We start from the raw sequence: 24,268 nt of genomic DNA, 5'->3' as shown, positions 1-24,268 counted from the left end.
ATGATTGGTTGTTGATCAATAGAGTCAAAGTTCTGCTATGTTGTACAAACCTGATTGGTTCACAAGTATCCTGTTTGAATAATATTTCTGTAATCCTATAAAAACTCTGACCCGACAATCATCAGGGCTGTGTCTACTCCGAGACAGACAGCCCGGCCAGTCGAAAATTAAAATTTACCTTGCTACTTTTCTTAAAATGGTGGTGATTTTTTTTACGAACTCCGTCCTATAACACATAGCTCTTACTTTCACCAGCTGCTTGTTATACTTAGTTGTCAGCTAGAATTTCCTGCAAATTCTTGGATTTGTTTCAGAATTCATTAGCCATAAAATTCATATCAGTTGCACACTGTTGGTCAGACTCAAAACAATTCACGTTGGACTCAGTTTAAAAAATTTTTTTTTACATTTATTTGTGTGGCATGAGTGTGGAGGTCAGAGGAAAACTTGCAGGAGTCAGTTCTTTCCTTCAAGCATGTGGGTCCTAGGGATGGTCATTTGTCAGGCTTGGCATTAAGTGCCTCTAGCCTTTGAGTCATTTTCTTTTATTTTTTGTCTGAGACAGGGTCTCCCTGTAGCCCCAGCTGTCCTGGAACTCACTATGTAGACCAGGCTGGCCTCGAACTCACAAAGATCCGCCTGCGTCTGCCTCCCAAGTGCTGGGATTAAAGGCGTGTGCCACTAAGCCAGGCTAAAAGTGATTTTTTTTGGGGGGGGTCTTTTTTGAGACAGGGTCTCCCAGTAGCCCCAGCTGGCCTGGAACTCACTATGTAGACCAGGCTGGCCTTGAACTCACAGAGATCTGCCTGCCTCTGCCTCCTGAGTGCTGGGATTAAAAGCGTGCACCACCACACCCGGCATGTCATTTTAAATAAAATACAAAACAGTAAGACTATACTAGAGCACAATAGTCACAAACATACCCAAGCTAGCCTCAGATGGGATGTTTCCTAAAGATACATTAACGTGCAGTTAGGATAAGAATGTGTAATGCTCACCTAGCAAAAGAAGGGTGGAAAAAATAAAAGAATTGAACCCTGAAATGATTAGCAAGTAACTGTTTTATGTATTTTACTAGCAATTTGAGGCAGATATGAATGAACAGAAGTATTTGAAGGATGATCCTGATTAAAAAACATTTCAGTGCATCCACAATCCGGGCAGAATACTATGTGTTCTGTATAGTAAAAACAACTGCCCAGTGATACTTTCATTTATTTTACTTTTAGTAATAAATTTTTTTCTATCTCATACACGATTGGACACATATTTTACTTTTAAAATTAACAGTCACAAATAAAGAAACAGTGGTTTATTTTATAATCAAGGTGATCAAGCAGCTGAATCTTAAGGCCTCAACATCATTTTCACTGAACAGTAAGACCTTCTGTTTTATTTCTGGTGAACGGTGATTTTGTTTCTCCAGTGGTTTCCATTTGTCAAGTAGTCACGACAGATGGTTTACCATGGCTCCTCCTGCTCTCAGGGGATTCTACCAGATGAATCCTCACTTCAGTCAACAGCTGTTGGCGATCTTTCAGTGAAGTCCCTGCTCCAGGACTTGTTTACCGTGGTTGACCAAGGAGTCCTGCTTTGGCTGCCAGGGCTTCGTTCTGCTGAATATGATACTCTTGAAACCTCATGGATATTCTTTGGGTCATTTTCAAATATTTCTGTAAACAATGTTCTGAACAGGTAACCTAGAAATAAAGAGGAAAGATCAAGAGGCAACAGGAAAATAAATATTACTGTATTCTGCCGGGTGTGGTGGTGCACGCCTTTAATCCCAGCACTCAGGAGGCAGAGGCAGGTGGATCTCTGTGAGTTCAAGGCCAGCCTACATAGTGAGTTCCAGGACAGCTGGGGCTACAAGAAGACCCTGTCTCAAAAAGACGAAAAAAAAAAAAAATGTACTGTATTCTATAGGAAACACCACCAGGAACTTTGCTTTTCTTTGGATACATCTACAAATTAAGTAGTATTAATGGCTTGCAAATAATCATAGCTTTAAACTGTTTATACTTAATCCACTGATAAAAATTAATGTCTATGAAATTCCTACTAGACTGTAGGCCTTAAGAACAACGGTGGGCCCCTGCTTTCATGAAGCCTGTGGACTAGCTTTTCTATAAACCGAAAGCCCATATTCCTATCCCTTTATTTAGATAAATGTATATCCAATACATTTGTTTCTTTTTAATGAGAAACTCAACTTTTTTTTTTTTTTTTTTTGGTCTTTTTGAGACAGGGTCTCCCTGTAGTTCCAGCTGAAGCACTACCATGTCCAGAGACACTCAATTTTTCAATAATTAGTTTACAACTTTTAATTTTGTTTCAGGTTTTACTCTTGAGCAAGGTCTTGCTATGGCAGGCCAAGCTGGCCTAGAATTCAAAGTTCTCCTACCTTTGCCCCCCAGTTGCTGGGGTTATAGGTCTGTGTCATGTTGCCCATCTTCAACCTGTTTCTTTTTAATAAGAATATCAATTAAGGGGCTGGAGAGCTAGCTCAGTGATTAAGAGCACTGGTGGTTCTTGCAGAGGCCCCAGGTTCAGTTCCCAGCACTCACATGGCGGCTAATAACTGTTCATGTGTAACTCTAGTTCCAGGGGATCTGAAGCCGTCTTCTGACCTCTGTGGGCATTGCATGACATGGGTGCACTTGCATACATGCAGGCAATACAGACATACATATAAAATAAAAATAAAATATATTTTTAAAAAGAATATCAATTAAGTGAAGTGACTCAAACTCAGAAGGAAAAACCTACATGTTCTCCCTCATATGCTGATCCTAGTTTACAACATATACATGTATATATGTAAACAGATGTAAACATGGGTAAAGCCTAAAAATTTAGAAAGGAGGCCAAGAGAGGACAATGTTAGGTAACAAGGAAGGCAAAAGGACACACATCATGAAAGAGGGTAAGAAAGCAGACTTGTCTAGTTTCAACTCCATCGGAGTTTTTTCTTTTTTTTCCCTACTCCAGTGGACATGTGAATTCAAATTTCTGTGTACTGGAGTAGTAAGAACCATTTTTGCATTCAAAAGGATCTAACACATGTTATTCTTTTAAGGAAGTGATCATGAAAACTGGGCTTTCTTTTAAATTCCATTGAACCTTAGTGCAATAGGAATTAAACATGACTAGTCACTGAATACGTTTGTTGCACTGACCCATTTTGAAAAACTGATTTAAAAAATTCGTTCCAGGAAAAGGGGTTTTGCAACGTGAACCCCCCGCCTTCTTTCTTCTGCTTAAAATTATATCAAATTTTATTAGTGTTACTTATCATAGAAATCGTAAATTTAAAAAAATGTGATCAAATACATTGTATATATATATAAAAAATTGGCAAAGAATAAAAATATTCTTTTTTTTTTTTTTTTTTTTTTTTTTTTTGAGACAGGGTCTTCCTGTAGCCCCAGCTGTCCTGGAACTCACTATGTAGACCAGGCTGGCCTTGAACTCACAGAGAGCCACCTGCCTCTGCCTCGCGAGTGCTGGGATTAAAGGCATGCGCCACCACTCCCTGCTAAAAATATTCTTAAAAAATTATTATACTGTTTTCTAAACTTATAAATTATTTAATGAGTTACATCTTGGCATGAGTGTTTGTTGACTTTTTCAATTTGGAAAATTCATTTTGAGCAGATACATAAAGACTTTGATAAGGGCATTAAAAGTGAAGTATTAGGATTGGTTTTCAGAGTCTTCTGCAATACAAGGCACCGTATTTGTATTTTGCTTTTTCTGGAGTCACAGTTCTCAAAGCAGATATCAAACTTCCTTAGCACTGCATCTTGACTAAAAGACAGTTATTGAAAATCTGTGCTGTGGAACAGTAACTCAGCTGTCCCAGATACCTGCTCTGCAAAGGTCTGCTTGATGCAATGTGACTGTCACACTGAACTCAGTGCCATGGGTCCTTGACTGCTTTACTTTCTCTGAGCAGGGCAGAGAATGGCAGCCCAGGAAGGAGGAACAAGTGAAGTGCGTGGTGGATCCTACACTTTATCCTACTTTTAAGGTACCTGGGAGAGTTTTTAGGGAGCAATGCTTTCCATACCTCTTCTGGTTTCACCTCTCTTGTTGTGAAGTCTTTAACACAGTCCAAAAAGCAGGTTTCTGTAAGTTTATTGTAGGTTCCAAGGAATTCCTTAAACTATGAATAAAATCAGAAGATTCTTTAATATTCAGTTTTTACAACAAAGGTACTTTGAAACTTTGATATTTTTGTATTTAAACAAACTATCCCATCAGGCTCTTCTTTCCCTTTCCTTTCTTCCTCCTGATTCTTTTGCTAACTACAGTACTATAACACGATGTACAAATATGGTCTTACTTTCTAGTTGTACTTTTCTCCTCTATTGTTTGTCAAATTAAAAAAATGCATCGCTTTCACAGCCAGGGACAGTGGTGATGCCTATAATCTTGACTGCTTGAGAGGCTTGAGATGGGAGGATTACTTGAGTCTAAGGGTTTAAGAGACCAGCCTTTGCAATATAACAAGATTTGGCTTCAAAACAAAACAGAAAATATTTTATATAATTTATACCCATTTTAATGTATTTTTTTGGTTTGGGGATTTAAATGCTATACTCATAATATTCTCATTTTGACTAAAAATTTTAACACATGATAATTCCACTCACAACCATGTAGCTGAAGCTGGCCTCAAACTTGCTATGGAGCCTAGGCTAGAGTAGAACTCACTATGTAGCTGAAGTTTAGCTCAAACTCACCATGTAGCCAAGGTTGGCCTAGAATTCACAGTCTTTTGCCTCAGCATTCTAAGTGCTGGGATCACAAACAAGCACCATTATTCTAATATTTTGGAAGTAAAATAATATACATTTACTTTGAGGGATCAACGACTGACAAAGTTGCATAGTTACTGTCATATATATGTGTGTGTGTAAATATATATATATTTATTCCCTCCCCCCAATCCTTTACCCTTAATTATAATACCTTACCTGTTTTATCTGATCAGATTCTGGTATCTGTGCAGCCATATTCTTTCAATATGCTTCTTAGTTACCTGATTTAAAAGTTAAAAAAAAAGTCTGTCATCTATAAACATTTTAGGCTGTCTAAAGAGTTGTTTAATTATTGTTTATATTTTATAAATTTCTAACTGCATGCAGTCATAAATCATCCATAATCTCAATCTTTAATGACAACTGTTCAGAGGTAGAGTTTCTTTTTTTAAATATTCTATTATTTTTATTTTATGTGTATGAGTGTATTGCCTGCATGTGTGTAAATGCACCTGTGCCCAGAGTCAGAAGGCAGTGCTGGATTCCCCTGGAACTGGAACAATTGTTAGCTGCCATGTGGGTGCTGGGACTCAAACCTGGGTCCTCGGCAAGATGAGCTGGTGCTCTTAAGCACTGAGCCATCTCTCAAGCCCCAGAGGTAGGTTTTCTTTTTTTTCTTTTCATTTATTTTTATTTAGTATATTTTACGTGTATGAATGTATTGCCTGCATGTAGGCAAGTGCATACCCGTGTCGTGCAATGCCTGCGGAGAACAGAAGAGGCCATTGGATTCCCTGGAACTGGAGGTATAGACAGTTGTTAGCTGCCATGTGGGTGTGGGGAATCGAACCCAGGTCTTCTGCAAGAACAGTGTTCATTTTTAAAAAAATATTTTATTTATTATTTCCATCCCACTTGTGTGTATTGCCCGCATGTAGGCAAGTGCACCTGTGTCATTCAATGCCCGAGGAAGACAGAAGAGGCTGTTGAAGCCCCTGGAACTGGACTTATGGACAGCTGACAGCTGCCATGTGGGTGCTGGGATTCAAGCCCGGGTCCCCGGCAAGAACAGCCAGTGCTCTTAACTGGTGAGCCATCTTTCCAGCCCCACAGTCAGTGTTCTTAACTGTGGGAAGCGAGCACAGCCGAGCCAGCCAATAATGGAGCCCTGGCTGGCTGCCAAACCTCGTGCTGTTTACTTCAACTCTTGGCTGATTGCCAAGGCTCATGAATCCCGCTTGTTTACCCCAACTCTGAAGTATGGTGAGCCCAAAAACAGGTGCTGCCAGCCTGATGATCTTGCTACATGGCTAATGAGCTGCACTCTGCCTGCCCGCTGCACGTGTGTGTGCCCTGATTGGTCCTGGCTAGAGGGAGGGTTGTTGGAAACGCTATTATGAACAGCTGAGGTGTGTAATAAAGGAGAACAGAAGAGAACAGAACAGCAACAACGAGACAGCATCATAGTGAGAGAGAATGAGAAGTGAGAATGTAGTGAGAGAGAATAAAGTGAGAGAGAATGAAGTGAGAGATATAGGAGACCTACGAGCAGCATCATAGTGGGTGAGATAGTGAAGAGAATATGAGAAAGAATAAGAGAGAATAAAGGAGGAAAAAGAAACAGAAGCTTGAACCTCACCTTGGTGTCTGTGTCGTTTTTCCTCGGCTCTGCTGGACAGAGTCGTGGCTTACGACACTTAACCACTGTGCCATCTCTCCAACTCCAAGAGGTAGATTTTCTAATGCCAGCTATGGAACTTAAAGGCCTTGTATATTGCCAAATCTCCTGTATTAAGACTCTACTTTGTAAAGCCACTTAGTTACTAATGTCCCTTACTAGAGTTTTTAAGGAAACCAAGAGACTTCTACTGTCTTCCTTAGTTTATTATTCCAATGGTCATTAATTTAATTCTGACCATTTTACTATCTATATAAACACAAAGGTTCTATTAATTGTTAACAAACATGATTCACTTTTAACAAATATCACATTATTTAATCAATACTGGCTCAGGAAAAATATTCAGAGTTTTATAGGAATTATATATTCTGTATTTTAAAAAGGGCAATCACTGAGAATTATCAGAAACTTCTGAATACATGATACTTGTGACCTAACTTGGGGGCAATAGAGAAAGATAGTTTTTAAAAAAAGCCTTTCTGGGGCCGGAGAGATGGCTCAGCGGTTAAGAACATTGGTTGTTCTTGCAGAAGACCCGGGCTCGAATCCCAGCACCCACATGGCAGCTAACAACTGTCCGTAAGTCCAGTCCTAGGGGATCCAACAGCCTCTTCTGACCTCCACAGGCATTGCACAACACGGGTGTACTTACCTACATTCAGGCAATACACACATATACATAAAATAAAAATAAGATTTAAAAATAAAACCTTTCTAAATTACCAAGGTTAACAGATACCCTAATAAATATGACTTCAGATAACCCAAGTATAAGAATAGATTACATTGTTTATTTTTCTCTATCTTGGCTAGATCTAAAAAGGTTGGCCATCACATTTCAAAGTTTTATTTAAAATAAAGCTGTTTAAAATAGAAATTAGTGGGGTTGGAGAGATGGCTCAGTGGTTAAAAGTGTGTTCTGCTCTTTCAGAGGACCTGAGTTTGCTTCCCAGCATCCACATCAGGTAGCTTATAACCACCTATAACTCCAGTTCCAGGGGGGGATCTGATGCCTCAGGGCTCTGTGGGTACCTGCACTCAGACACTCAGACATACACACACGCACACACACACACAATTAAAAAAAAAGAGCCAGGTGTGGTAGGGCATGCCTTTAATCCCAGCACACGGGAGGCAGAGACAAGTGGATCTCTGTGAGTTCAAGGCCAGCTAGGGCTACAGGAAGACCCTGTCTCAAAAAGACCAAAAAAAAAAAAAAAAAAAATTTAAAAAAAAAAAAAAAAAATAAAAAAAATAAAAAAAACAAAAAAAAATACTCATGCACATAAACTAAAAATAACAAAAAAAACAAAAAAAAAAAAAAAAAAAAAATCTTAAAAAATAAAACAGAAATTAAATAGCTTATAAAAGCAAGAAAAATTGCTAACCACTTACACCATGTATTAACATAAATGCTATCTATTATATTTAGTTTGGGGTTTCCTGTAAGTAACATGAAGATAAACTGGATGTACATATTTTTCTTAGTAGTTCATCACTTAAAGTGGCTCCGAAAAGCACGAGGTGAAGCTGATATCGAGTTGAAACTAAATAGGAGATTCAAGTTTAGGGCAAAGTGCATGACACCATCATGAAGAAATACTCTCATTTTGATTAAAACAGCTGACACATAGTTCCACTCACAACCACACCTACACCATCACCCTCTGCATTTACTTTTTGTTCTTTTTTTCCTTCAAAATATTATGATGACTATTGACATTTGTTATTCTGGTCTCAATTTATGTGTTATAGCTTGGTTTTCTTTGAAGTAATGCCTAATAACAAATATAACTGTATATGCCAGAGAATTTTTGTCTTCACAGTAACAGGATACAAAATACTCTTTTCTATTAAGAGTCCTTTCTATCTTCTATTGAATAGTAAACCAGGACAATACAGTGAAGATTTTAGTTTAGCCCAGTTTAGGCAACTAATGTTCCATAACCCCAAAAGTTAATATAAGTTAACTTATGCTAATAACATTCAGTTCCATACAAACCCCTAAAAAGAATTATGCTCTTTATTCCTATTTTATTTCATAGCTTTATAAAGAATATAGATTCCATATGATCAATCTCTCTCTACACACACACACACATATATATATACTTATGTTGTTGTGACTATCCTCATTCATGTGTGCCAGGCTGTATCTTCAAAGATGCTATAAAGTGCCACTGACCACAGAAACAGGAGTCTAGAAGCATATCACACATGTCACACAGCAAGGTTGTTTAGGACGTGTACATCTAGGAAGATGCTGTAGATGTGCTTTTCCTTAATCCCCTCTCATGTACAACTAGAAAGCTGGACATTATGTACAAAGTAAATGCAAGAAAAGTGAGAGGTCGTGAGACAGCAGCAGACTGGCTAGGAACCTTGGGAAACTGGCTAGAAACAGGGATGAATTTTTCACGTGCTTTTTTTTTTTTTTTCTTCCTTACTGACTTAAAACTGTAGAAGTCGGCAACCTCAAATTGTGATCAGTCAAAAACAAGACCCCCCCACCCCCCAAGTTGGGTTTAACAAACGGAAGAGCAGCCACAAGACAGGAAGGTTTTAGACAGAAGCCACTGAACAGCAAACACCACCACCAAAAGTAAAAGCAGAACAAAAACAAAAAAAATCCCAAGACCCTTAACCCACCCATATTAGCTCAGGTCAAAAGGGGAAGGTACACTTACACCTTCAGGAGTTTGCAACAAGCACTCCAACACTTGTCCTGAAGTGGAGTCAGACAGAGAGAAGGCTGATTAAGGAACAGAGGATTTTTATTCCTGCCAGGCAGAACAAGACCTCCCCCTAATGCCATTACTAAGTGCTAGGGGAAGCCTTACAGGGAGCTTTCATCTCAGCTGGCAGGAATGAGGTATCTGTTTCCCTCTCCTCTGGGGCAAGAGCAAGAGGCTGATGGAGACTCAGCATCTGTATGACTGCTCCCTCCTCATGTTAGGCCCTCCCATGGCATCAATGGAAACCACACAAGGAGCAGTAATGAGACACTTTAGCTCCCCTCAGCTAGGGAGAAATAATGGCTAGAGGGCCCCAAATTTGGCAAAAGACACAAACTTACAAATTCAAGAGCTGAATGAACCTTCAACAGCATGGCCCAATAAAAGCCACATTAAGATAAATTACCGTCACCTGCCTGAAAACTAAAGCTGGAAGTCTGGAGCGCAGCAACTATAAATCCTCTTACTAGAGGCTCTTTCTCTTCTGGTCCCAGGCGCTTCAGGAACAGAGGGTTTCCCCCAGGGTGGCAGAAGTGGCCCAGCCTGGAGAGGAGCCCCAGACCGGATCTGTCTTTCCTACAGGTTCAGACATGGCCAAGTCCAAGAACCATGCCTTACACAACCAATTCTGAAAATGACACAGAAATGGCATCAAGAAACCCCGATCACAAAAATATGAATCTCTTAAGGGGGTTGATACCAAGTTCCCAGGGAATATGCGTTTTGCCAAGAAGCACAGGAAGCATCAGAAGAAGAGGCAAGCCAACAGTGCTATGGTCGTGCATGTGCTGAGGCCACCAGGCCCAAGGAGGTTAAGCCCAAGATGCCAAAAGTCGCAACAGCAAGCGCCACCACTTGCTTTCACTGCCCACCCCAAGCTTGGGAAGCAGATTCCTAGCTACATGGCCAAGGGTCGGGCTCTGCCAACTAAAGGCCATGGCCCAGGCCAAGGCCCAAACCAAGGCAGAGGTTGCAATTCCAGCCACCGCCCAGGTAGCCTTCAATTCCTGTACCACTCTACCTCAGGCTCCCACAGGTGTCCAGGCCCCTGCGAAGAACCCGTAGTAAAGGCCTCTGTCTGCCAATGTGAAGACCTATGGATGGGCTGGTGTGACCTTCCTCCCCATTGTTTGCAGAGTGCCGTTTTTACAAATAAACTTGAAGGTAAGCTCTGTTAAAAACAAAACCAAACAAAAAACCTTTTATCTGGGAGGCCAGAAAGAAGTGGCACAAAATTTTTCATGTGCTAAAAGAACTGTCAACCTGAAAAACTTGTTTTTAGTGAAAATAACTTATGGGAATGCCTGGCTGGTCTCACAGGGAACTGCCTGCCTCTGCCTCCCAGGTGTTAGGATTAAAGGCATGCATCTCCATGCTCAGTAAGCAAGCATTCATTCATTCACTCATGCAATTAATTAATTAATTAATTAATTATTTTGTCTTTTTGAGACAGAGTCTCCCTGTAGCCCCAGCTGTCCTGGAACTCACTGTGTAGACCAGGCTGGCCTTGAACTCACAGAGATCCGCCTGCCTCTGCCTCCCGAGTGCTTGAGTACAGGGATTAAAGGCATGTGCTACCACACCCGGCCCTCAGCAAGCATTTTTAATGATTAGAACAATTTAAAGAATTTGTTGCCTACAGATCAGCATAACAAAAATGGCTAAAGTTTTAAACAGAAACAAAATAACAAAAGGAATCTTGGGACATCAAGAAAGAGGAAAACCATAGTAATAATAAAAAAAAAACCCTTTGTGGAACCACAAAGGAACAAAAGAAATACATTTTCCCTTCTCTAGTTTCCTCAATTATCTTTGTCAGTTGTGGCAAAAGTCTTAATTCTAAATTCTTTTTTTTTAAATTTTTATTTATTATTTTTACTTTATGTATATGTATTGGCTGTGTGTAGGTAAGTGCACCCGTGTCGTGCAATGCCTGTGGAGGTCAGAAGAGGCTGTCAGATCCCCTGGGACTGGAGTTACGGACAGTTGCTAGCTGCCATGTGGGTGCTGGGATTTGAACTGGGGTCTTCTGGAAGATCAACCAGTGCTCTTAACCGCTGAGCCATCTCTCCAGCCCCTAATTCTAAATTCTTAATGTGGTTCTAAATGAATGTAAACAAGGTAAAGGGAGGCAAAGTTTCCATACCTCACCTGAACTGGTAACATTAGACTGTGATGAGTTATTATATAGGCTATATATGATATGTATTTATCATAATTCTTACAGTAACCTCTAAGGAAGATACACAAATGCATTTAAAAACAGTATGAATAAATCACAATGGATCAGAGGAGGGCAGGAAAAAGAAAAAAACAGCAAACAGCAAACAAAAAGTAAAATAACAAGTTTAAGCCTTGATAGATTAAAATTTACATTAAATATAAGTGAACTGAGTATACACCAACTAAATGGCAGAGACTGAAGCCTGACATGGCAGTAATCCCAACACTCTAGAAGACTGGGGCAGTAGATTTATGAGTTGAAGGCAAGTATATGTTATATAAGATGACTTTGTTTCAAAAAACCAACTAACCAACTAAACAAAAAATACCCTAAAAGATACAGATTGGCAGAGCAAATTGAAAATCAGTAGCCAAGTGTAAGGTGTCCATAAGAAACGCTTCAAATTTAACAGTGTAGGCAGATTATAAACAAAAGATAAAGCCTGGAGCCATACTGTATAACATGATTTTAGCACTTGGGAGGTTGAGGCTAGAGAATCTCATTCTCTGCTGTGTTGTGACCTTGAGATCAAACCAGGCTACATCTCAAAGAAACAGAAAACCAAAGAAGGGCCAGTGAAATGGCTCAGTAAGTGTTTGCAGCCAAGACTGATGACCTGAGTTTGATCCCTGAAACCCTCATCTTGGAAAGAACTGATTCCTACAAGTTATCCTCTGAACCCCATGTACTGTGGAGAACATGTACTATGGCATATACACACACCCACGCACACAATAAATGTAACAACAAACCTCAAACCAAACAAGCCCCCCAAAACAAATAAAAATAATAAAGGGGATGGAAAAAGGTAATAAATCATGTAAACATTAATTAGAAATAAGTAGGAGGCCGGCATGGTGGTGAACATCTTTAGTCCCAGGACTCAGAAGGCAGAGGCTTGCAGATCTCTGTGCCTTTGAGGCCAGTCTGCTCTATTAGTGAGTTCCAGGCCAGTTGGGGCTATAGGGAGACCTGTCTCAAAAAGACCAACAAAAGAAAAAAAAAAAAAGAAAAAGAAAGCAGGAAAAGCAAGAGTATATTATTAGAAAGTAGATTTTGCCAGGCATGATTGTGTACGCCTTTAATCCCAGCACTTGGGAGGCAGAGGCAGGTGGATCTCTGTGAGTTCGAGGCCAGCCTGGTTTACATAGGGAGTTTCAAGCCAGCTGGGGCTACAGGGAGACCCTGTCCAAAAATGACCAAAAAAAGAAACAACAACAACAACAAAAACCCTTCAAAGCCAATTATTAGAGACAGAATGGGACATACTTGTTAATCTTCCAAGAAGTCATAGCAACCCTAAATGTTTATGCACCAAAGAGCTGTAAAACAGAAAAAGAAAACCAGGAGAACTGAAAGAATAAACAGAAATCCACAATTATAGACTTTAAAAGCACTCTTTCAAGAACCAACTGAACAGTTGACGTAGATTAAACAGGCATATGAATCAAAGAGAAAAGGCAAGCTGTAGGGTGGCTTAGGGATGATGCAGAGCAGTTACAGCAGGGCTCATTTGTCACAGTAAAGACACACATGATAGCTAACTGTTTGCTTCAGTATAAGGGCATCTCCCCACTTTAGCCATGTACAACTGGCTGATCCCAGAATGCATCTTGACATATCCAAACACCCCATATGCATAATGCGTATCCGCAATCCCTAGGGATCCCACCCATTCTTGAGAAGTTGCATTACCACACTGAGTGTGTACTTTTACTTTTGCTTTGTAATATAATTTCTAAATTCCTTATTCCCATATTTGAATTCTTCTTCTGGGTTACAAGAACCTGGGTAGAGGTCTGATTACCCTATTTCTAAAACCTCCCAGCCCCTACTGCTGGCAACACAACTAGACAGAAAATTAGCACAGATAACAGAAAAAATTCTATACTACCATCAACAAACCAGACTATAACTCACATTTGTAGAACATTTTGCCTAACTGCAAAATTTGTTTTTATTGAATGGCTGTGGAACACACATCAAGAAACATTTACCAGTGAAAGGCTTTGTGGATTTGCTAATACAGAAAATACAACTTTGCAATATACAAGACTTACACACTTTGACCAAATAGGCTTCATTTGAAGGAAGATAGATTGGCTCAATACTTGGAAATAAACTAAAGAAGAAAAAAAAAAATTGGGGCTGGAGAGGATGGCTCAGCAGTTAAGAACATCTGACTACTCTTGCAGAGGACCTGGTTTTGATTTCCCAGCACCCACATGGCGGCTAACTCCTGTCTGTTAACTCCAGTTCTAGGGGATTCAATATCTTCTTCTGTCCTCCGTGGGCATTATACAACACAAGTGTACTTACATACATTCAGGCAATATACCCATACACATAAAAATAAATATTTTGCTGGGTGTGGTGGCACACGCCTGTAGTCCCAGCACTTGGGAGGCAGAGGCAGGCAGATCCCTGTGAATTCAAGGCCAGCCTGGTCTACATAGTGAGTTCCAGGATAGCTGGGGCTACAGGGAGACCCTGCTTCAAAAAGACAAAAAAATAAAAAAATAAATAAATAAATTAAAAAAAGAAGAAAAAAAATCATATGATCTTATCAATTGATCCCCCTCCTGAAAATAAGTATTTTTCTTTCTTTTCTTTTTCTTTGAGACAAGGTCTTGCTGGGTAGCCTGAGCTTGCCTCAAACTCATGATCCTCCTACATCAGCTTCCTGAGCAAGATTGTGGGACTGTGATAAAAAAGAAAACCGGGCTGGAGAGATGGTTCAGCGGTTATGAACACTGGTTGTTCTTGCAGAAGACCCTGGTTCGAATCCCAGCATCCACATGGCAGCTAACAACTATCCATAACTTCAGTCCCAGGGGATCTGACAGGCTCTTCTGACCTCTATGGGCATTGCACAACATGGGTGCACTTACCTACATGCAGGCAATATATGCATACACATAATAAAAATAATAAATACAATTTTAAAAAAGTAAAAAGAAAACCAACAAAAATTTAACACATATATGACAAAAACTCTGAAAAATAGGAAAAAGGGAGATTTCCACAAGTTAATAAACAGCATTCATTATTTAAAAAAACAAACCTGATTTCTAATGACTTATTGTTATACCCATAGATTGATGCACCTCTCAACTCTTAGCAAAGAAGCTTCCTTATATAGCAGATGGTGATTAACACAGAGAACCACGACTGCCCAATGTACAGAGAATAAGAGGCAGCCGACTGCTTACCCCTGAATAGGATACCTACAAGGCTCCTCTGCCTCCCTAGGCTCAGGGACCACTGTGGAAAGACTTTAAGAGCCAGAGGGGCTGGATACACAAGGAAACAAAGAGTTTTCCAGACAGCTGGTCAGTTACTCGTATGAATTCACAGCAAAGGTGACAGCATGCGCAAGTCCCACATAAGCTCAAGTCAGACAAAATCCCAGCATGGACATGGAAAATAGGTAAGAAACCCCAACCCTACCTGAGGAATTACTGGAAACTGATGGCTGCTGGGAAGGGGAGATTCAGTCTCATTTAAGGGGGAGACTCTTAGTAGGTTGACCAGGCACCAGCAGATAAACCCACACCGAAGCGCATTCTGGGGACACAAACCTGACCCTCTTTCTCTCTCTCTCTGTATCAATTGATCCCCCTCCTGAAAACAGTTTTTTTTTTTTTTTTTTCCTGAGACAAGGTTTTGCTGGGTAGCCTGCACTTGCCTCAAACTCATGATCCTCCTGCCTCAGCTTCCTGAGCAAGATTGTGGGACTGTGATTAAAAAAAGAAAACCAATAAAAATTTAACACATTTATGACAAAAAACCTCTCTCAAAAAATATATTAGAGTACAGAAACCTGGTGTGGGGCTAGTAAGGGGGAGTTGTAGACATGGGAGGGGATCTAAATATGCTCAAAATAAATTGTATGAAATTTGCAAAAATTCAATAAAGCAAACAAAGCTTAACACATAATATATTGATAATGGTGAAAAGACAATACTTACTAGTAAGACTGTGAGCAAGGAGTTGAGTGTGGTGGCACATGCCTGTAATCCCAGTATTTGGGAAGTGGAAGGGGAAGGCAGGAGGATCAGCCTGAGCTATATATAGAAAGTTTGAGGGCAGCCTGGGCTTCATGAGACCCTGTCCCCAAAAACTAAAAAGGCTGTAGACAAGGAAAGATGTCTACTATGAGGTACAGTGAGTACATTACTCTACCCAGTGCAGTAAAGCAGTAGGAAATACAGGGCATAAAGAAGATAAAGGAAGAACATAGATCTACCTTTATGTGAAGATGACAAAGAAACTCCCTCCCAAAGAATCTATAAAGGACTCCAAGAACTAATACATGAGTCCAGCAAGGTTTTACATTTCTATTTGCCAGCAATCCACAAGATATGCACAGCATTAGTATCTTGAAAACTATAAAGTACTACTGAAAGATATCAAAGACTAAATCACGGAGGCCCACTATGCTCACAGACCAGAAGACCTAAATCATGGAGAGGCACACTATGCTCGCAGACCAGAAGACCTAAATCATGGAGAGGCGCACTATGCTCATAGACTCAATATAGTAAGAATGTCAATTTTCCCCAAATTGGGATACATGCTTAATGCAATTCTTATCAAGATTTCACAGCAAGATTTCTTATAAATATAGGTAAGACTATACTAAAATACACATGGAAATCAAAAGGACTAAAGTAGTCAAATGTAGATGAAAGTGGAATCTATTTATTTAAAGACTTTCATATAGCTACAGTAATCAATAGTTGAGGATAAGGTACTGATATATGCAACAGCCTAGAAAATTAAACTGAGTGAAAAAAATTAATTCTAAAAGATTACATACTGTATGATTCTATTATTTATTATTTTTGAAATGACAGAACTGTAGGAACAGAGAACACAGCAGTGGTTGCCACTGGCTATGGAGCGATGGGGTAGGAGAGAAGTGGGCGTTGTTACCGAACGGCAACAGGAGAGACCTGCATAATGGAAATGTTCTGCACCATGACTGTATCAGTTTTCAATATCCTGGATAAGACTTTGTACTCTAGCTGTTACTCTGGTGGAAAATTGGGTAAAGGGTGTAAGAGATCTCATTTTTTTCTTACAACTCCATGTAAGTCTATAATAATCTCAAAATAAAGGTACAAAAAAGGGCTGGAAAAATGAATCAGCAGTTAAGAGTGCTTGTTGCTCTTCCAGAGCACTGGAGTTCAGTTCCCAGCACCCATGTCAGGTGGCTCACAATAGCCTCTAACTCCAGCTCTATGGGATCTGATGGCTTCTTCTGGCCTCTGAGGGCACCTCTATGCATGTGCGCATGCACACTTGCACCCATGCATGCATTCATGCACACACAAAATTTTCTTTAAGTTATATAAACAAGAAAAACAGGCTAAAGAGATCTAAGAACTGGTACGATAACTTATATGGAACTAAGTATAAAATGAAATTATTGTGGGAACTTAAAAAAAAATACAAAAGCAATGATAAATAGTAGGGAGGTTGGTTTATGAACATGCTTCTAGCCATAAGTAAAAAGGAAACTCATCAGATCTCAGCCTCTGAATTGCTGAACTAGTACAGTATGCTCATTGCACTCAGGACACACAGTGAACTAGACTATCCACAGGGCATACCAAAGAGACATCTGTTTTCCTTACCTACAGTTCCTTAGAAATTTGTAAAACGAATAATGCCCAAATCTGGTTCTTTTCCCCATTCCAAGCCTTGAATTTCTTCAGGTTACAATTCTTGACTTTTTTAGGCACAGGATGAAGTGGCAAGGAATGCTCTGTTTCAGGATGGCACACTGGGCTGTCTCCATCCTCTTCTCATGCTCCTCATACAACTACTGCTGCTGACAATGTTTTTTGAGATAGTCACCTGTAGCCCAGGCTAGCCTCGAACTTGCTTTTTAGCCAAGGATGAACTTCAATTCCTGATCCTCTGACCTGTGCATCCCAAGTGCAAGGATTACAGGTATGCCAGTATGTCTAGCTATGTTATTTTCTTGGTAATGTCTCTTTTATAAAAAAAAAATTTTATTTATTATTTTTATGTGTACGTATGTGTTGCCTGCATGTAGGTAAGTGCACCCATGTCATGCAATGCCCGCAGAGGACAGAAGAGGGTGTCGGATTCCCTGGAACTGGAGTTACGGACAGTTGTTAGCTGCTGTGTGGGTGCTGGGATTCAAACCCGGGTCTTCTGCCAGAATGACCAGTGTTCTTAACTGCTGAACCATCTCGCCAGCTCTGGTAATGCCTCTTAATAATAAGCCTTAAATGGTCTTCTCATACATATTAATTATATTATATATTATATTATATTTATTATATCAACTTATTTTTTCTCTAGAATCATTTGATTATACATTTTCTTTTCAAATTTTTCCCAATCCTATGATTCATTTAGTCACAATTTCTGCTGACTGAGAACAAAAACACCTGATGGTTAGAGCAGGAAGCAGTGATGTGGGTCACTCTTTTATTTAGTTAAATATTTTATTTTAAATTATGTGTGTATGTGTGGGTCTGTGGGGGTATGTACACATGAGTGCAGGTGCCTGTGGAGGCCAGAGGAGGGAATCAGAACCCCTAGAGCTAGAGTTACAGGTAGTTGTGAGCTCCCTGACATGGGTGCTAGAAACTGAACTTTAGTGCTCTTAACTGCTGAGCTATCTCTCCAGGCCCTGTTATCCTTTTACTTGATCCTGATTTCCAGAGATTACAGCAAATACTTGCTATTGTAGAGGCAAATATCAAAACAAGGGTTAGCTTGTGGGTCATCTCCCTGTCATCTGGAGAACAGGGCAAGCAGTGAGCAGGACTATATCACCAGTGCTATTTTTGTGCCCAACTAAATTCTCCTAGAAGCAGAGAATTTAAGCGTAAAGGGAGATTTTATTAGTAATCAAGGTCAAACCTTTTCTGATGCATGAGTTTCTTTTCTGCTCTGGAAAAGCAACTGTCCAGCCTTTGTTTGAATGTCTCCAGTGAGGCCCGGATTTCTTACCTGAAAAACAATGCATTATAATATGACTGCGAAGCCTCTTCTTTTTAATGAAATCTAAATTTATGTTAGCTACTTTAACTTAAAGCTTCTTCATTTTTATTACCAAACTGAATGACAGAATCAGCCAGACTTTCTTCCCTCTTGTGGTACTAGGAGTCAAACCAGGGTCTCATGCATGCTAGACAACTTTCACATTTATTATGCCTATTATTGATTTTGTTATGCTCTTTAGGAAACAGTTTCATGTGTCCTAGAATTTGCTATGGAGCCCAGGCTGGATATGAACTTGAGATATTCCCAAGTGCTGAGATTACAGGTATGGATCATCACACCCAGTCTGTTACTTCTTCTCTAATCCACTTTGTTCTTTCCCTAAATTATTTTAATTTCCTTCTCAGAAAGGAAATCCATTAATTGGGAAGAACAAGAACACTTGCCACATGTCCTGAAGAAATTTATTTCATGTGACTGTCATCACACAACTTCAGAAATTCTGAATATTGGAAAATAATTAGTAAGGATATGATAAGGAGAATGGATAGCCTCCATTTCTCTTTAAGAACAATATGCAAGCTTGGCCTCCTGATCTACCTATCGGACCTGCCCACTACTCTGATAAGTATACTGTTATAACACTCATCAAAGAAGCTTCTTTTTGCAACAGAGGGAGGCTATTACAGAGTTCTGAAACTGGTCACACACAGAGAATATACGTTTGAGAGATGCCCAGCCCTAAGTAACACATCTACAGTGGAACCTCTACACCTAAGGCACATGGAACATAGCAGAATAGGGGGTAGAGAGAATACTAATCCATCTCTCAACTCTGACCAGCAAAGTTTCCTCATACAACAGAGTGCAAAGCACACAGAAGGCCACAACTGGCCAGGTGTCAGAGAATAAGAGACTGCAGAGTGCGTGTCCCTGCATAGGACTCTTTTTTTTTTTTTTTGGTCTTTTTGAGACAGGGTCTCTCTGTAGCCCCAGCTGTCCTGGAACTCACTATGCAGACCAGGCTAGCCTTGAACTCACAGAGATCTACCTGCCTCTGCCTCCCAAGTGCTGGGATTAAAGGCGTGTGCCACCACGCCCGGCCCGAGGACTCTTATATTAAAACATACCCACCCATGGTTCAGGGACCATTGTGGAAGAGGGGGCAGAAAGATTATAAAAGCTAGGGTTGGTGCATGAACATAAGGAAACAGGCTTTCAGACCACTGGGAACTTGCTCATATGAACTTACAGCAATGGTGACAGCATGCATAAGACCCATGCCGACTTAGACAAAAACCCAGCATAGAACTGGGGAAATGTGCAGCAGGCCCCAACCTTAGCTGAGGAACTATTGGCAACTGATTACTGAGAGGTGAGGGAGAGTAGCTCTTCTTTAAGGGGAATGACTCTAGATAGGCTGACTAGACTCCAGTGGATGAGCTTGCACTGAGGGACATCTGGGTACAAATGCTTGACCAAATAGGACTTAGCATATATGACAGAATGCATGAAATCCAGTGGAGGGAGCTATGGTGGGAGGCTCAGATGGTGGAGGGGGTCTACATTTGGTTAAAATCTATTATATGAAATACACAAAAATTTAATAAAATTTTTAAATTTTTTTTTTGTCTTTTTGAGACAGGGTCTCCCTGTAGCCCCAGCTGTCCTGGAACTCACTATGTAGACCAGGCTGGCCTTGAACTCACAGAGATCTGCCTGCCTCTGCCTCCCGGGTGCTGGGATTAAAGGCGTGCGCCACCACGCCTGGCCCAAAATTTTTTAATTTTTAAAAATATTTTTTATGTGTATGGGTGTATTGCCTGCATGTCTGTGAGTGCACCCGTGTCATGCAATGCCGCGGAGGTCAGAAGAGGGCTTTGGATTCCTCTGGAACTAGAGTTAAGGACAGTTTATAGCCCCCATGTGGTTGCTGGGAATCAAACCCAGGTCCTCTGCAAGAGCAGTCAGTGCTCTTAACCGCTGAGCCATCTCTCCAGCCCCAAAAATTCAATAAAAAAAAATTTTTTTTTTCTCATTGCAGCTGGTTTGTTTGTTAGTTTGTTTGTTTGAAGCAGGGTCTCCCTGTAGCCCCAGCTGTCCTGGAACTCACTATGTAGACCAGGCTGGCCTTGAACTCACAGAGATCTGCCTGTCTCTGCCTCCCAAGTGCTGGGACTACAGGCATGCGCCACCAGGCCTGGCATAAAAATATTTTTTAAAAAACAAAACCAAACTAAAACAAACAATATGAAAATATGTACCAGCTCTACAGCCAAATCTTAATACAGCTCAAACTCAATTTATAATAAAGGACTCTTCTGACATCCCGGCTACTATGATTGCTCCTGGTCCTTCTAGAACTGGTAGTATAGCTCAAAGTCTTGGGGTTCAGTCAAGTATCATGGATAAAACTAAGGGATACGTTGCATGATTATCCATGATCTTCATGCACATCCATAGGTTACTTATCAAAGAGACTTGTCCTTTTTCATTGGTAAGCTCACAGAGTCACCACCATAATGAAAGATTCAACCTAGCATCACACAAAGTAGGTTCCACCATTAGGCAAAATTTCACAGTGGGATGCACTAAGGCATGGAGCATTACTTACTTAGGCACTCTTGCCTAAAAATGTTGGGTTTCACTCTGATCTTGAAGGAATAATTAGGAGAATTCATAGTGTGGAATAACTGAAGACAACAGGACTAGTCTTAAAAAAAAGCTATATAGGAGAGGTGGTTCAGTAGTTAATGAGCACTTGATGCTCTTGCAGAGGACTCAGTTTTGGTTCTTAGTATCCATATGGTGGCTAACAACTGTTTGTAACTCCAGCTCCAGGGGATACAATGCACTTTTATGTCCTCCTCAGGCACCAGGCATGTACATGGTGCACATACATACATGTAGGCAAGCACTTGGCACACATTAAAAAAATTTTTTTTTTAAAGAAAAGGGGTTTAACTGCCTGCTATAGTGACACCAAAGAGTCATTGCAACCAAGTGTGGTGGCGCACACCTGTAGTCCCAGCACTTAGGAGGCAGCAGGCAGATCTCTGTGAGTTCAAGGCTAGCCTGGTCTACATAATGAGTTCCAGGGCAGTTGGGACTACAGGGAGACCCTGTCTCAAAAAAAAAAAAAAAAAAAAAAAAAAAAAAGGAGGTCATTGCAATTAAGTCCTGTGCATGAACTATTTCCTGAATCAGGAAAGAAAATTTTTTTTGGGTGGGGAAAGGAAAAGTAAATGTATACTAATAGTGAAATACTAAAGAACAGTGGCCAGTCAGGGAAAAGAAAACCAATACATAATTCCCTTCAGGAATGAGGTTTACTAAGAGGGCTTCAAGGCTATGATTGGGCCTCAAGGTGGAAGAGAAATAGCATTAGAAAGAAAATGGTCCAGTACTTTAAAACTGTGTAACAGGCTTTTAAAGGGAAGCCTCCCCTTCCCTTTGAAATCTGAGAGGTGCTTCAGAAGAGAGAATAAGAGTGGGGGGTGTCTTTTATTATTTTTTTCCTGTAGCTGCAGCTGGCCTGGATTCGCTAACGGAGACCAGGCTGGCTTAGAACTCACAGAGATCCACCTGCCTCTGCCTCCACAGTCCTGGGAATAAAGGCGTGCACCACCACGCCCCGTGTGTGTGTGGGGGGGGGGGTGTCTTTTTTTAAAATTGTATTTATTTATTATTATTATTATTAATTTTTTTTCTTTGGTCTTTTTTGAGACAGGGTCTCCCTGTAGCCCCAGCTGTCCTGGAACTCACTATGTAGACGAGGCTGGCCTTGAACTTAGAGATCCGCCGGCCTCTGCCTCTGAAGTGCTGGGATTAAAGGCCTGCACCACCACGCCCGGCTGTTATTTTTATGTGTATTGCCTACATGTATGTGAGTGCACCCGTGTCGTGCAATGCCGTGGAGGTCAGAAGAGGGCTTCAGATTCCCCTGGAAATGGAGTTAAGGACGGTTTGTAGCCGCCATGTGGGTACTGGGAAACCAACCTGGGTCCTCTGCAAGAGCAGTCAGTGCTCTTAACCGCTGAGCCATCTCTCCAGCCCCAGGGGGGTCTTTTTTGAGACAGTCTCCCTGTAGCCCCAGCTGGCCTGTAACTCACTATGTTGACCAGGCTGGCCTTGATCTCACAGAGATCCACCTGCTTCAGCCTCTTCAGGTTTAAAAGTATGCACAACCAGGATGGTCTTTTTTTTTTTTTTTTTTTTTTTTTTTTTTGTTCAAGGGCTATCAGTGTCATTTGAGAGCTTACAGGTCTACATTTGAATTTTTAACTAACCTGCTTAACAGATATAGCCAGACTCTTCTATAACTCTTTAGGTTATTTGCAAAAGGTTTAAAATGTTAGGTTGTTGGATTAACAGACAACTCTAACTCATTGTTAACTAGAGGGGGTAGGGAACACTTGAAAGATAATTTAGCATTGCTCTCTGATTCAAAGGCTGGCCTCAAGGCAAGAGACTAGATAGAAACAATGGATGGTAGGTCTTAGGGTTTAGGCCCCACATTTGATATTAAAGGAGTTGTACATTTCAAATTATTTATTCAAGTCATAATGATTGCCTTTGCTCAGTCTTTTGAGATTAGAGAGGATAGGTCATTTTTTTCTTCCTCATCTAAGTTTCACATAGAAATCATGGGTGTTAATCTCTAAGCTCTCTTGCAACCGTGAACCAACAGATACAACTCAAAGACAACGAAAGAGAAAATGTAACTGACAAAAATAATTACAAAAGTCATCAAGATATAACAACAAAAAGTAATTAGCAGGTTCTCCAAGGGTAACACTTTACAGTGTCTTTTAATCCTATGGTCATAGGAACAAACGTACACAGCCAGGGGTGTAAGAGAAATAAAAATTTGTTATTTGCAGTTACATCGGGCTTTGATTACTCTGTTTTAAATCATCCAGCAAGATCTACAGGGAAAGCTGAAAGTCCTAAGTAGTGCGTCTCCAGAAATGAGATCAGGGATTCTAGAGAAGATCAGAGCCGAGAAAAGGATGTTTCAGTAGAAGGGTCTCCTGCCTGACAGCTCAAGGTCACGGCGCTGACAGCTCACCGCGTTCACCCTCCGTCCAAGGCAACCCAGACCCTGCAGACCCGAGCAGGAGGCGGCTCCAGCCTCGCCGCGCCCAGCCCCCCCCCGCCCCCCCGGCAGGTCCGGCCGCTCCGGGACTCGCCGCCGGTTGCGCAGTCCCGACGCCCCGCGTACATGCGGCGCCTTCCTCCCGGGGACCTGCCTGCCGCCCCCGCCCGGGATCCCGCCCGAGTCGAGAAAAGAGACCATACTTAATGACAGGCTCTCGCGTTAGACTCGGGTACGCGGCTGAGGGACTTCGCTCAGGGTCGGATCTGGGGGCAGTGGGTCAGTACAGACCGGGCGCTGCGGCCGCAGGATGGCACCGAACACGTGGGAGCTGTGATGTCAAAGAGCGCTGAAATCCTTTGGCGCAGATTCGTTATAACTTGGAAAACCGTAGGAGGGAAAGCCAGGACTCCAAGCGAATCCTAAAATCCCCTAAGAATTATCTTTTGTAATTGCCTGTTTAAACAATGCACATATTCTCCACTTTCTTTCCCACAACGTTGCGAATCTGTGGAAATGTCTTCAGAGCCCAATTTACTTAATCCTCCGAGTCTAACGGTCTGCAGAAACTACATTGTAAAATCTCCTAATAAACAAAAGTATTGTCTATGGGCTGAATGAGAGCTCTTTAGCCCTCCGGCGGTACCTTGAATCGTATCCAAAACTAAACGCAATATATCGCCTTTAAAATAAAGTAAATTCACACGTCTTCTACGTCTTTTTCGTTGGGCGTCTGTTTCCACCCGGAGAGGGATGGAAGAGCACCAGCACCTTCGC

General features: G+C 41.0%; 2 protein-coding genes across 2 annotated transcripts in view; one reads left to right on the top strand and one right to left on the bottom strand.

Moving 5' to 3' along the window:
* Positions 1 to 1,132, top strand: part of Tomm20l (translocase of outer mitochondrial membrane 20 like) — a 10,546-nt gene extending 9,414 nt beyond the window's left edge. The window contains 1 exon segment of the mRNA XM_008839587.1: positions 1,079 to 1,132. Coding sequence (XP_008837809.1) covers positions 1,079 to 1,132 — 54 coding nt within the window.
* A 165-nt stretch (positions 1,133 to 1,297) lies between these two features.
* Timm9 (translocase of inner mitochondrial membrane 9) lies at positions 1,298 to 24,186 on the bottom strand. Its single transcript, XM_008839511.3, has 5 exons — positions 23,695 to 24,186; positions 18,313 to 18,402; positions 4,983 to 5,047; positions 4,073 to 4,168; positions 1,298 to 1,700 (listed from the first exon to the last, which is right to left on the bottom strand). Exons 3-5 carry the CDS (start codon positions 5,019 to 5,021, stop codon positions 1,566 to 1,568), a joined length of 270 nt encoding a protein of 89 aa, XP_008837733.1. The 5' UTR covers positions 5,022 to 5,047; positions 18,313 to 18,402; positions 23,695 to 24,186; the 3' UTR covers positions 1,298 to 1,565.
* Positions 24,187 to 24,268: the final 82 nt, after the last annotated feature.

Source organism: Nannospalax galili, unplaced genomic scaffold (genome assembly GCF_000622305.1).
Source record: "Nannospalax galili isolate Female #2095 unplaced genomic scaffold, S.galili_v1.0 scaffold336, whole genome shotgun sequence".
Taxonomy (NCBI): Eukaryota; Metazoa; Chordata; class Mammalia; order Rodentia; family Spalacidae; genus Nannospalax; species Nannospalax galili.
This window is presented reverse-complemented; position numbering and strand designations above follow the sequence as displayed.

Excerpts from the sequence above, each read along its gene's own strand:
- Timm9 (XM_008839511.3), bottom strand. The coding sequence starts at position 5,021 with ATGGCTGCACAGATACCAGAATCTGATCAGATAAAACAG. Across the intron at positions 4,169-4,982 it reads AATCTGATCAGATAAAACAG|TTTAAGGAATTCCTTGGAAC; the intron begins GTAAGGTATTAT and ends TTTTATTCATAG. Across the intron at positions 1,701-4,072 it reads GAGAGGTGAAACCAGAAGAG|GTTACCTGTTCAGAACATTG; the intron begins GTATGGAAAGCA and ends CTTTATTTCTAG.